Source organism: Xenopus laevis, chromosome 6L (genome assembly GCF_017654675.1).
Source record: "Xenopus laevis strain J_2021 chromosome 6L, Xenopus_laevis_v10.1, whole genome shotgun sequence".
Taxonomy (NCBI): domain Eukaryota; kingdom Metazoa; phylum Chordata; class Amphibia; order Anura; family Pipidae; genus Xenopus; species Xenopus laevis.
In genome coordinates, this window is record NC_054381.1 from 158,108,438 (window position 1) to 158,122,875 (window position 14,438).

Here is a 14,438-nt window from a genome sequence, read left to right on the forward strand (position 1 = left end):
ATTCGGCAGTCGAATATCGAGGGTTAATTAACCCTCGATATTCGACCCTATGTAAATCTGCCCCATAGGGTCCATGGAGATGTGTACTTTTTAAATTCTACAAATAAATATAATTTTTACTTTATTTTGGCCCTGTGGATTCCTTTGAGTGCCAGATAGCCCCATTTGTTTTGTTTGCTTTGTTTCGGATTTATGCTCCTTAAATCAGAAGGTCTGGGGCTGCTGCACCTGGACCACTTGTTATCAACATTGGCACTGTGGCGCCTTTTTCCGGGAATGCGGAGCCGGAATGCGCCGAAAGTCACAAAGTTTCCGAAAAAGAAATGGAAACTTCGTGACTTTCAGTTGACTGTGCAGTAGCTCCGTACCGGCAAATGCTCCTACTGCGCATGCGCCACCAAATGCCGATGACGACAGGAAGAAGAGCGCTCGGGAGAAGATGGCTGCGTGAACTGCGCTGGAGAGGACCTAGAACGAGGGGTAAGTAACAAATTAGGGTAATTTGCACGGGGGGAGGTGGGGGGAGGGGCTTACTCAGGGGAGGGATTTTTGCGCCTAGGGGGTTGAATTCTCCTTTAAATGGAGAAATCTTGTGCTGTTGGCTGAGCCAGTCCCAGAAGACAATTAAAGGGGTTGTTCACCTTTGAAATAACTGTCAGTAAGATGTAGAGAGGGATATTCTGAGACAATTTGCAATTTTCATTTTTTGTGGTTTTTGAGTTATTTAGCTTTTTATTCAGCAGCTCTCCAGTTTGCAATATCACATCTGGTTACTAGGGGCCAAATTACCCTAGCAACTATGCATTCATTTTTGGTTTCCTTGTTTGTGTGATGAAAAGTCACTTAATTTTTCAAATTCAATTTGGCCAGGCACTTGCATTCGGCCCAATCCCAGTCCTGCTGAAAAAGACTGAAGCTTGGCGAAATCCCAAACCAGATCCTGGATTCAGTGAATCCCTAATAATAATCCAATAGAATAGCACTGCCGCCTGGTGGCTGAACATTGTTGACCCCAGACAGGAAAATAACCGTGTGAATAGAAGATAGAGAAAGCTTGTGCTGTTGGGTGAGCCAGTCCCAGAAGACAATTAAAGGGGATGTTCACCTTTAAGATAACTGTTACTATGATGTAGAGAATGATATTCTGAGACAATTTGTAATTGGTTTTCATTTTTTATTATGTGTGGCTTTTGAGTTATTTAGCTTTTTATTCAGCAGCTCTGCAGTTTATATTTTAAGCCATCTGGTTGCTAGGGTCCAAATTCCCCTAGCAACCATGCATTTGAATAAGAGACTGGAATATGAATAGGAGAGGCCTGAATAGAAAGATGAGTAATAAAAAGTAACAATACATTTGTAGCCTTACAGAGCATTTGTTTTAAGATGGGGTCAGCGACTCCCATATGAAAGCTGCAAAGATTTAGAAGAAGACAAATAACTATAAAACTATACAATATAAATAATGAAGGCCAATAGAAAAGTCGCTTAGAATTGGCCATTCTATAACATACTTAAAGTGATTAACGTGTGGCTACATTGCTCACGGTTCTGTTAAGTTTTGTTACGGCACAAAACGCCGATGACGAGCAGATATAAATGGTACATCGTCTTTAAGTTTAATCACTTCAAGCTCAGATAAACACAGTCCGCGGGAAAGCCAAAGTTTAGCGCTTTCATGCTTTGCCCACACATAACATGGCAGACAGCCTACTTCCGGCGAGACTTCACATAGGGAAATAAAAAGTAGCCTAGCGCCAGTCTTTACTGTTGAAAAGTAACCAAAACCCGCCGGGTCTGCTCCGCCCCTTCTCCTTATTTTTATTACAAGCGAAAGAGCAATAAGCTCCGCCCAGCAACAGCCGCTTTTCCTTTTTTCCCGAGCCAAAGCCCCGCCCCCGTAGCGTGACGCTGCGCATTCCGTCCAATACGGCGTGTTCCCGCCCCTTGACGTTGCGTGTCACGCCCCCAGCCTCTCTCCGCCGGCCGTTTTCCCCTCAGTTCATGTCGCGCAAAAGAAAGAGGAAAAAAAAAAAAAGGGTATAGCAGCTAGAGAAGCGAGAGGCGGGAACTCGGCGTATTCCCTCCCACACACCGTGCCTTACACCATGGAGCCATAACGGACTGACTGGCCGTCTCTGAGGGCTTCTGTGCGGAGCGAGGGGGGCGGGACTGGCTACGTTACCCCCTGTGTCTGGAACTTTATTCTCCCCTCACACTTCGCTGTTGAAGCCGCAGACATGTACTCCGGGGCCGGGCCGGGTGAGTAAGCGATGTTTATCCCAATGGAGGGGCAGAGTCAGGGCCCAGGAATCCCTGTGGGCAGAGACGAGGCTGGTAACGGCGCGAGGGCTGGCTGGTCACGTGGGTGCACGAGTGGGGCTCATTCCAACTTGTGTCTCCACCTGTTATTGCATTGCCTGATGGGAGCTGTAGTTCAGCAACAACTGCTCACACGGGGGACTATCTGTGATATTCTAAGGCAGTTCGTCTTCATTGTTGTTATCTTCTAAGTGTTTTACTGCTGCTGCTTACCCCAGCCTACAATTCACAGTACTGCTTGGTTGCCAGGGATGCCTACCTAGCAACCTGAAAATACCCCCAAGGCTAGATCTGAATGATTCCATTTTATCTCATCTCCTTCTGTTGGGTTTCTCCTGTTTACTATCCGTCTGACATTCAGACCGCTGTGTGGTTGCTAGGGTAAGTGCCACCCTAGTGACCGACCAAATTCCTAGGTAGGTAAACGTAGAACTAAAGCTTAAATCATTGAAAAAGCATGAAAACTGTAGACCAACTGCAAGCTGTGTTAAGACACCATTGTCTGCTTTGCACTAAAGTCAATTTTATGGTGATTTGCTGCTTTAAAGGAGAAGGAAAGCTACCAAAGCAGTTTATTGTCTTTAGCCACAATAGTGCAAACTGTAACGCTACATTTATTCTGCAGAATGCTTTACCATACCTGAGTAATCATATCTAGAAGCTCTCTGTTTGTTTAGGATAGCAGCTGCCATATTAGCTTGGGGTGACATCACTCCCTGAGTCTGCCTGCTCACTCATAGCTCAAATTACTGCTGTAAGGAGAGAGGAGCAAATTGAGCATGCTCAAGCACAAGCCCTGGAGGTTTAAGATGAAAACAGTTAGTCTGATACAGAAGCCCATGAGTACTCAATAGAAGGAAAGAAATGTGCTGTTTCTTTTCACAGAGGACTCAGAGCAGCATTACTTTGAGTAGTCTGAGTGTACTTATATAGACCTTTATAAATAGACCTCATAAATCTTACTTAATTTTAGCCTTTCCTTCTTTAGGGCTATTCCACACGGGGAGATAGCCTTGCGTTTGCGGTCGCGGCGACAAAGCGCCGCGCCAGTCGCCGCGACCGGCGCAGGCGACAGTTTTGTATGGGCGCCTATGTAAAAACGCCTGTGCTAACCACACGAGGCGATGCGCTTTTCAACAGTCGCCTGAAAATGCCTCGCCAGGCTTTTTCAGGCGACTGTTGAAAAGCGCATCGCCTCGTGTGGTTAGCACAGGCGTTTTTACATAGGCGCCCATACAAAACTGTCGCCTGCGCCGGTCGCGGCGACTGGCGCGGCGCTTTGTCGCCGCGACCGCAAACGCAGGGCTATCTCCCCGTGTGGACTAGCCCTTAAAATGTAATGTTCCTCTGATGTTTCAGGCTAATCTTTGTAATCCAGGTGGCTTCTCCAAGATGTGGCAATTTGTTACATTAGCTAATACATTTCTCTGCAGCATCTATGCAACATTAGCAACTATTGTATCACTTATATAGTGAATAAAGTACCCCCTCTTGTAAAATATAAGGATATTATAATTTACCAAGGAGTTCCATGACCATAAAAAAAGCATGGAACTCCGAGCTGACTTCTATCTTTGTATTTTGCAACAGGATGTACTTTATTATAATACACAAGTTTCAGGGAGTCATGTGACAGAAATTACATCACTAAGCTCTGATTATAACCAATGACATCACTAAGCACGTTTATATAGTGAATAAAGTACCCCCACTTGTAAAATATATAGGGAGTAAAGTACCCCCTCTTGTAAAATATAAGGATATTATAAGTTACCGAAGAGTTTCATGACCATATAAAAACACGAGGCCGAAGGCCGAGTGTTTTTATACAGGTCATGGAACTCCGAGGTAACTTCTAATATCCTTATATTTTACAACTGGGGGTACTTTATTTATTATAATACACAAATTTAAGTGAGTCATGTGACAGAAATGAAATCAGTACTCACGTTTATAACTGATGACATCAGAACTCACCGTTTATAAGGATATAATTTACAGGATATTCATGGCTTTTGTGTATTATAAGGATATTATAAGTTCCCGAGGAGTTTCAGGACCATATAAAAGTACGAGGCCGAAGGCAGAGTGTTTTTATTCAGGTCATGGAACTCCAAGGTGACTTCTAATATCCTCATATTTTGCAACTGGGGGTACTTTATTTATTATAATACACAAATTTCAGTGAGTCATGTGACAGAAATGACATCAGAACTCACCGTTTATAACTGATGACATCAGAACTCACAGTTTATAAGGATATAATTTACAAGATATTCATGGCTTTTGTGTATTATAACAGGCTAATGTCAGATGAGGCCGTGACTTCTCTCCTGCATTTTCTCTCCACTGTGGTGCATGAGCTTCTCCCCCTTTTCCAAGAGAAAATGCAAGCGGAGAGAAGCCGTGGCCCTGCATTGCCTGACAATTTAGCCTAAAGGAACTCTGACCCTGCTGAACATAATTCATAATATAAATTCCTCCTACTTATATACATTATATTAATCTCTCTTAATATCTCATTGGATGATCTTTGTTTTGCTTACTGCATTGTCATGTTTTAAGAGCTATATGCCAAATAGAGGCTTAGTATTTGCATAACTGTATTTTGGGATTCTATAATGTACTAAGACTTGTGGAGAAGCCCATTCATGCTAATGGTTTCATGTTGAAGGAAGTTATGGTCTTCTCTGTGGCTGAGGCCTATCCCACAAACTACTCTCTATAAGATTCATCTAAAGGGATGTGATACACGTAAAAACCTCATTTTTCTGATATAGCACTATGTTGCCGGCTTGCTTTAATGAAGAAGTAATTAAAGGGGTTGTTCACCTTCCAAACACTTTTTCCAATTCAGTTGTTTTTAGATTGTTCCCCAGAAAATAAGACTTTTTTCAAATACTTTCCATTATTTATTGTTTACGTTTTTTCCAAAATCTAAGTTTAAAGTTGAATGTCCCTGTCTCTGGTGTTTCAGTCTGGCAGCTCAGTAATTCAGGTGCAGACTCTAAACTGTTATTATTTTGCAACATTGAGTTGATCCATTTCTCAGCAGCATCTCTGGAGTATTAGCAACAATTGTATCAATTCTAACAGCTGCCTGTAATGAAACCCAGAGATTCTGCTCAGCAGGGACAAAGATAAGAAATGTATCAACTAAATGTATCCATTTAGAACAGTTTACAGGATCGGCGACCCCCCCTCCCAGAGCTGCTTCAGAAGGAGAGAAATGACACTTTACCCTTCAATATTAGAAAAACTGTCACATATAGAAAATAGAAAGTCATTGGAAAAAGTTGTTATTTCTGGTGATCTATCTGAAACCAACTAGTTGTTTCAAGGTGGACAACCCCTTTAAATATAATGTACTGTTGCTCCACATTCGTAAATGTTGTGTTTGCTTTACAAACATTACTATAGTTCATATAAACAAGCTGCTGTGTAGCCATGGGGGCAGCCATTCAAGCACAGGATACACAGTAGATAACAGATAAGTACTACTATAGTTTATATAAACAAGCTGCTGTGTAGCCATGGGGGCAGCCATTCAAGCACAGGATACACCGTAGATAACAGATAAGTACTACTATAGTTTATATAAATAAGTTGCTGTGTAACCATGGGGGCAGGCATTCAAGCACAGGACACACAGTAGATAACAGATAAGTACTACTATAGTTTATATAAACAAGCTGCTGTGTAGCCATGGGGGCAGCCATTCAAGCACAGGATACACCGTAGATAACAGATAAGTACTACTATAGTTTATATAAATAAGTTGCTGTGTAACCATGGGGGCAGGCATTCAAGCACAGGACACACAGTAGATAACAGATAAGTACTACTATAGTTTATATAAACAAGCTGCTGTGTAGTCATGAGGGAAGCCATTCAAGCTGAAAATGGAATACAATGGGATTCTACAAAGAGCATCTGTTATCTGCTATGTAACCTGAGCCTTTAATGGCTGCCACCATAGCTAGACAACAGCTTGTTTATATGGACTGCAGTAGTGTTTCTGAAGCAAAGACATCAGTTTTACAAGTGCAGGGAAACATAACATATTTTAATTACTTTAATACACTTTTATTTTATGGTGTTACTGTTCATTTAAGATGAGCTAAATCAACATACAGCCCCTGGGAATTCAGCACTGTTGTTCTACCAGGCTTCATGCAACTCTTCAACAAAGTGATTAATTAAATGCTCCATTAAGCAGCGTCGCTTGCAAACCTATATGCTACAAACAATATTCTATTATGTGGTAGGATACTTAAAGTAAAGGCATGTGCTGGCCGATACCGGGCAAGTGGCTGTATGTGCTATGTTGAACTACATCAGTCTGGCTTGTCAGTGGTCATCACATGGCAGATCAATAAAAGGGAGCATAAGTGAATGCTGCCTAATGATATAACTCCAAATTAATAGCTCTCATTGATATCAGAACTATGGGTTTAGCTTTCATAAAGTCCATAAATATGGTTTGACTTGTCAAAATCTGTAATTTTCCATCTTGGAAAATTAAAAAAAAATTTTTAATTATATTTTCAGTCCTAGCAAGTGCATGCCTGACCATATAGTTCAGTGCAGATGTAGAATAGGGTATCCTAGGGTTAATGCAGCCTCAGGAATGTCTGGGAATTATTATTTAAATGATTCCGGAAGAGACTGGGCATATTTAGTAGTGCTTGTAGCTGCCATCTGGCTTATTAATCCATATTGAATAAATATTAAAAATAACTTAAATGATAATGAACTTGCCCTTTAACTGTACAGTATTGTTCTTATTTATAGTTCAGAATATGAATTGTGTTCCCTTTGCATTCATATACGCTGTGCCATAATGTAAATGGACATCATTTATAGGGGTCTGGTTCACCTTTAAGTTATCTTTTAGTATGTTATAGAATGGGCACTTTTCAGTTGATTTCATTTTGTCTTTATTTTTTTTAATTTGGCTGCTTCTTCTGACTCTTTCTATCTTTCAAATGAGGGTCACTGGCCCTATCTAAAAACTAATGCTCTGTAAGGCTACACATTTATTGTTATTACAACTTTTTGTTATTCATCTTTCTATTTAGGCCTCTTCCATTCATATAGTCATTTATTAAAATAAGTGCATGGTTGCTAGGACAATTTGGACCCTAGCAACCTGATAACAGAAAGTGGAAACTTGAGAGCTGCTGAATACAAAGGCTAAGTAACTCAAAAACCAAAAATAATAAAAAATAGGGATGCACCGAATCCAGGATTTGGGTCTGGATTTGGCCAGGATTCTGCCTTTTGTAGCAGGATTCGGCCGAATCCTTCTAACCGGCCGAACCAAATCTGAATCCTAATTTGGATTTGCAAATTAGGGGCGGGGAGGTTAATTGCTTGACTTTTTGTCCCAAAACAAGGAAGTAAAAAATGTTTTCCCACTCCTAATTTGCATATGCAAATTAGGATTTGGTTCGGTATTCGGCCAAATCTTTTGCGAAGGATTCGGGGGTTCAGCCGAATCCAAAATAGTGGATTCGGTGCATCCCTAATAAAAATAGGTATATAGTCTCAGAATGTAACTCTAAATTAACTTTTAAGTTGATAAGTATGATTTAAAGGTGTACAACCTTTTTCTTGTAACTGTGAATGCATATATGTACATGTGCAGGCACTTTATACAAGATAGTTCAGCCACTCGCATAATATTCAGCTGAAGCAAATAAGAACCTGGGATCAAAATGCCTTTAAAACTAAAGGCAAATCAGTTTTACCCCAAAGACTGTGGTTTTCCACCAGAAAAATATTCCCTTTGTGCCATTAAGCTAAAGCCTGCAAGTCATTTACATCTCTGCAATTGTGTGTAGTCTTGTCTTCAGGTTGTTTCAGCTTATGTGACCTTGTTCATAAAGTGCAGATCTAGGTGCAGCAAAAGTTAGGCACCCCCAATTGATCACATGTAATTTCCTGAAACGCTAGGCCATTGCACCTATTAGGAGAAAACTGCACCAGTCCGGGGATTCTTTCAGCAAGCACCACGGAGTGATTTAAAAGGTGCCAAAAGTTAGGAACCATTAAAAGACCTTTCCTTCTCCTTTAATGCTGAATGATAATGGTCTGCATGCAGGCTGCAAGGCTCTGAAACAATTGGCTGATGATTAGACTGTCTCTAGTGTGTATGACTGTAATAGGAAAAATAGACTGCAAGGTTCATTGGAGCAGGGGCTGATGTGACTCATTAAACACACTCTGTAAAGCTCGCTGGAATGTCTGGTATAAAGGGATGATAATGAGTCTTCTGATTTGTATATCTTTTAAGTAAAAGCAACACTTTATATCCCATTTCCTCATTTTGTATGCTATGGTGAATATTTGATTTGCTCCTTTTAGCAGAAGGCATATAGTAACATTTGCAGAATTTCATCAAACATCTTATCTCCATGTAAATTGTTGTATGGGAACGCCTCAACTCTTTCAACCAGGACTGTGGAGTATATTTATGTGTATATTAACTCTGACTCCTCAATTTTTAAAGAAACAGGAACACCAGAAACCAAAAGTTTATCAAAGTAATTAAAATATAATGTACTGTTGTTCTGCATTGGTAAAAACTGTGCTTGCTTCAGAAAGGCTAGTATAGTTTATATAAACAAGCTGCTGTGTAGCCACGGGGGCAGCCATTCAAGCACAGGATACACAGTAGATAACAGATAAGTACTACTGTAGTTTATAGAAACAAGCTGCTGTGTAGCCATGGGGGCAGCCATTCAACACAGGATACACAGTAGATAACAGATAAGTACTACTATAGTTTATATAAACAAGCTGCTGTGTAGCCATAGGGGCAGCCATTCAAGCACATGATACACAGTAGATAACAGATTAGTACTACTGTAGTTTATATAAGCAAGCTGCTGTGCAGCTATTCAAGCACAGGATACACTGTAGATAACAGATAAGTACCACTATAGTTTATATAAACAAACTGCTCTGTAGCCATGGGGCAGCCATTAAAGCTGCTGGGAAAAAAGGAGAAAAGGCACAGGTTACATAACCAATAAAACACCATTGTATTGAACAGGGCTCATCTGTTATGTGCTACGTAACCTGTGCCTTTTCTCCTTTTTTCCCAGCGGCTGTAATGGCTGCCTCCATGGCTACAGAGCAGTTTGTTTATATAAACTATAGAAGTACTAATATGTTATCTACTATGTATCCTGTGCTTGAATGGCTGCCCCATGGCTATACAGCAGCTTGTTTATATAAACTATACTAGTACTTATCTGTTATCTACTGTGTATCCTGTGCTTGAATGGTTGCCCCCATGGCTACACAGCAGCTTGTTAATATAAACTATATTAGTACTTATCTGTTATCTACTGTGTATCCTGTGCTTGAATAGCTGCCCCCATGGCTACACAACAGCTTGTTTATATAAACTATAGTAGTGCTTATCTGTTATCTACTGTGTATCCTGTGCTTGAATGGCTGCCCCCATGGCTACACAGCAGCTTGTTTATATAAATTATACTAGTCTTTCTGAAGCAAACGCACAGCTTTTGCCAATGCTTGCTAACAGTATATTATATATTAATTACTTTAAAAGACTTTAATTCTTTGGTTTTCCTGTTCCTAATATAATTTTCATGTTGATTAAAACATGAAAGGCATTTTATCACTGCCAAAGCTCAAAGATAAAACCATATCCTTTTGTTATTCTAAATTCAACGTTAAACTACATAAACCAAACTTCTACAGTATATTAAATGAACCTGGCATATATCTGTAGAATAGCTGTTAAATACAATCCAAAATTAACTAAAGTATTGTTTTAAGATACAGAGTTGCTTCTGCCATATGCTCCTGCACAGAAGCTCATAAAATCTAATTTAATTATTTTCAGTGCTTGTATTAAAAGTGTTAGGAGTCTGACTCCAGATACTCAAAATTGCTCCCGACACCACAGCTCTGCTCCAAAGCTCACCCAAGAAGTCCTCTTACTACTTGATCCTATGGGTTGTGAGAGAGCACAACAAACATATTGCCATTAGTGAAAACTTTTAATTTTGCTCTAAAGTTTTCAAGTTTCTAGGCTTAATAAATAGGACCTGGAACTTTAAACATGCAGTACAATAAAAGTCTGCAACCTATTTATGCTCTCCCGGCACCCTCACTGAGTATATAAGAAATTTGCAAAATGTAAACATGTTGAAGGGATTCTGTCATGTTTTTTATGATGTCGTTTTTATTTCTAAATGACACTGTTACACTGCAAATAATTCAATCAATATAAAATGTCATTCCTGAACCAGCAAGTGTATTTAGTTGTAATATTGGTGTGTAGGTGCATCTCAGGTCATTTTGCCTGGTCATGTGCTTTCAGAAAGAGCCTGCACTTTAGGATGGAACTGCTTTCTGGCAGGCTGTTTCTCCTACTCAATGTAACAATGTGTCACAGTGGGACCTGGATTTTGCTATTGAGTGCTGTTGCTGCTGGGGGGCAGTGATATCACTCCAACTTGCTGTACAGCAGTAAAGAGTGACTGAACTCCTCTGGATCAACTAGCAGTTAGGCATGTTAAAAAAAAAAAGTTAAAAGGTTGAACTTGATGGATGTATGTCTTTTTTTTCAACTTAACTTACTATGTTACTTTGTAACTTTATCAGAGCACAAGTCGCATGACTGGGGGCAGCTGGGAAACTGACAATATGTCTAGCCCCGTGTCAGATTTCAACATTACATATGACAAAATCTGTTTGCTCTTTTGTGAAATGAATTTCAGTGCAGAATTCTGCTGGAGCAGCACTATTAAATGTGTTTTGAAAAAAACATATTTTCCCATGACACTATCCCTTTAAGAGTTTTATATGAGAGTCTTCAAAGAAAATTTGGTGGGAGTCTTCAAAAAAAAAAAAAAAAAAATCTGTTATTCGGTGGTTTAATCTTTCTCACTCTTGTTTCTCTTTCTTTGCATTTTTTTCTTTACTGAACCCACCACCCCTGATAATGCCACTTCATCTTGACTTAGAGCCAATTTATCAAAGGTTACATTTTTTTTAATTCGAATATACTCACAACTGGACCCGGAGGTTATTTAAGAAAAAATTGTCATTTCTAATATTCAACATAATATCGACTGGTTCTGACCCGAAAATTCGAATCATATTAGTTTTGTATTTGATTCGTATGAATCTAATTATTTTCCGAAAAAAATAAAACTTGAATGTCTAATATGCTATTAACATCTCCAAATAGCTCAACAGACTTCTGCCCTTGTCTTGTACATGAACTTGGCAGGTTTTAGGCAGAGAATATGTATCCATGGTCAAGGTGTGATCTCACATTCAAATTTACATTCAAATAGGGGGATTGAAATTTAAATGTGTGAATTTTGAAACTCGAAAATTCTAATTTACTTTTTGACCCTTGATAAATCTGCCCCATAGTGTTCACTGGGCCAGCTGAGAAAATGCCAACACCAACTGCCACCTCATACACAGCGTGGATAGTAATCTGTCACAGCTTACAAACACGGGTGGTTTGGAGCAGTATTGTTGTTTTTTTGTTTTTATTTAATGGTGGTGAAAAACCCATGTATGACATTTCAGTAAATTTCTGGGAATTGTTAAAAGAAATACTTTGCCAAATATTTTTCATTTGGGTTCCGAGTAATGTAAAGTGATGACTGACCCCGTGACGATGCAGATGCTAGATTTGTAGAGAAAAGGCAACCGAAATAACAGTTAAATAACTAGTTTGTCACAGACCACATTGACTGGAGAAATGGAGAAGGGGAAAAAGTAAATAATTCAGAAACCACAAAAGAAACAAACTGGAATTTATTGTCATTTGCCTTTTGGTCATTTTGGTATTGCTAGATTTTACTGGAAAATAGAATCGGAATTTTGTTTTGACCCCAAAATGAAAAATCGCTTAACAGCAAGCACAATGCTGAGCAACTTTGCAATATATATTCATCAACAATGTTCTATGTTTTTTTGTTATTTTAATACCCATGAGTTTACCCGCAGGTCGGGTGGGTTCGGGCCAACCTCGCACTCTTCTTCGCGGGTCGGTGCAGGTTGAGCTCCTGCTGTGCCCGGCTGCCACCGTCAGATGCCGACTTCCGACTTACGGGTTCGTCTTTTATAGATGCTGCGCCTGCTTGCCCCGCCCCTTTTGTGACGTAATTGTCGGGTCGGTGCGGGTCTATAAAAGCAACCGGGAAGTCGGATGCGGGCTAAGGTAGGGCGGGTTAGAGTCGGGTGCTGGAAATCCCGACCCGCAAATCACTACTGGGGAACTAAGACTTTTGCAACATTGTTTAAAAAATAACAAGCAGGAGTTAAGCAATGCAGCTTTCAAGGAAAAGGAACCTCTAAAAATTAAATTGTTTTAAAGTAATAAAAATATGTAGTGTTGCCCTGCACTGGTAAAACTGATCTGTCTGCTTTATATAAATAATCTGCTGTGTAGCAATGGGGGCAGCCATTCAAAGGAAAAAAGGCTCATGTTACACAGCAGATAAGCTCTGTAGAACATAATGGTGTTATCTGTCATCCACCATTTTTTTTTTTTTTTTTTTAAAAATCGTTATTATAGAACAAAAAAAAATCACAAAGACAAATTAAACCTTTAAGTCACTAAGTCTTTATTAAGAAATAACTTACCGAAACTCCGCTTGCGCTCCTCTTCAGAAAAGGTGACACAGTGACGATCCATCATGCGGCGCTTGATTTCTCCTCCCTGGCTATGTTATAAGGAAGACAGGGAGGAGAAATCGATCGCTGCACGCTGGATCGCCTTTTCTGAAGAGGAATGCAAGCGGAGTTTGGGTAAGTTATATCTTAAAGGGGTTGTTCACCTTTGTAACAAATTGACAAATCTAACAGTTCACATGAATAGAACAAACTTTTCCATAGAAATAGTTAACAGAAAAAGTACAGTTGAAGAGATATTCACCTCAGAAGTGTCCCTGTACTAATCCTTCAGTTCCACACAGACCCTGTGCTGGGAGGGGGTCACTGACCCCCAAAAACACTACAGTGTTCACTTCCTCTTCCTTATATGACATCACACATTGTACTGGCAGCTAACTTAACTCATATTGGCTATGTCTGCTGTCAATCTGCCACTGCTTCCTGTGCTGGCTGTGCTGGGGAATTTGAGCAGCATTCAGGTACTGAAGAGAAACTGTTACAAGTTTGTGAGAGGGAGGGGGAGTGTGGGCTGTGTACTGCAGAGACTTCAACTGTGCAGATGGGGGGATCAAGGTGCTTGGGACCTGGAGTTTTCTGGATAATGGATCTTTCCATAATTTGGATCTTCATACCTTAAGTCTAGTAGAAAATCATATAAACATGAAATAAACCCAATAGGCTGGTTTTGCTTCCAATAAGGATGAATTATATCTTAGTTGGGATCAAGTACAAGGTACAGGTATGGCATCTGTTATACAGAATGCTTGCGACCTGGGGTCTTCCGGATAGCAGATCTTTCTGTAATTTGGATCTTAGTACTAGAAAATGTTGTAAACACTAAATAAAGCCAATAGGCTGGTTTTGCTTCCAATAAGGATTAATTATATCTTAGTTGGGATCAAGTACAAGCTACTGTTTTATTATTAGACAGGAAAAAGAAATCATTTTTAAAAATTTGAATTATTGGATTATAATGGCTACTATGGGAGATGACACTTGTACTTTCCAGAAATATATTATTATTTTTTTGGGGGGGTCCATGTATTATTTTGTGTATTTACCTCATAAAAAAGGTAAAATATTTTTCTGGTATAGATCCCTATATCATGAAATATATCATGAAAAATATAACTTTTTCATTTTTTGGTATTTAGAGCTCTAAATCTTGTTCCAGAAGTGGAACACTTAAAAAAGGTATCGTTTTCCTAGGTAAATTACCGCCCCCCCCCCCCGGGAGAGCGCACAAAATGTTCAAAAAACGTACCAGCCCTCATCACTGCTCTGCCTGTCACTTAGGGCTGCCACCTCACCCTTTTAAAACCAAACACATATGAAATCCACAGCCTGCATGGCTAATTAGCAACTCATTTAGATGCATGATACATGGCTGCACAGAAATCAGTTCAGTCTGCAGCATCTAAATGAGTTGATAATTAGCC

At 39.7% G+C, this 14,438-nt stretch overlaps 1 protein-coding gene across 4 annotated transcripts in view; it reads left to right on the forward strand.

The window, feature by feature from the left end:
* Positions 1–1,940: 1,940 nt before the first annotated feature.
* Positions 1,941–14,438, forward strand: part of ago2.L (argonaute 2, RISC catalytic component L homeolog) — a 64,863-nt gene continuing 52,365 nt past the window's right edge. The window contains exon 1 of one of the 4 annotated variants that reach the window (XM_041565493.1): positions 1,941–2,259. In XM_041565493.1, coding sequence (XP_041421427.1) covers positions 2,238–2,259 — 22 coding nt within the window. In that variant the 5' untranslated portion in view covers positions 1,941–2,237. 4 annotated transcript variants of the gene reach the window in all.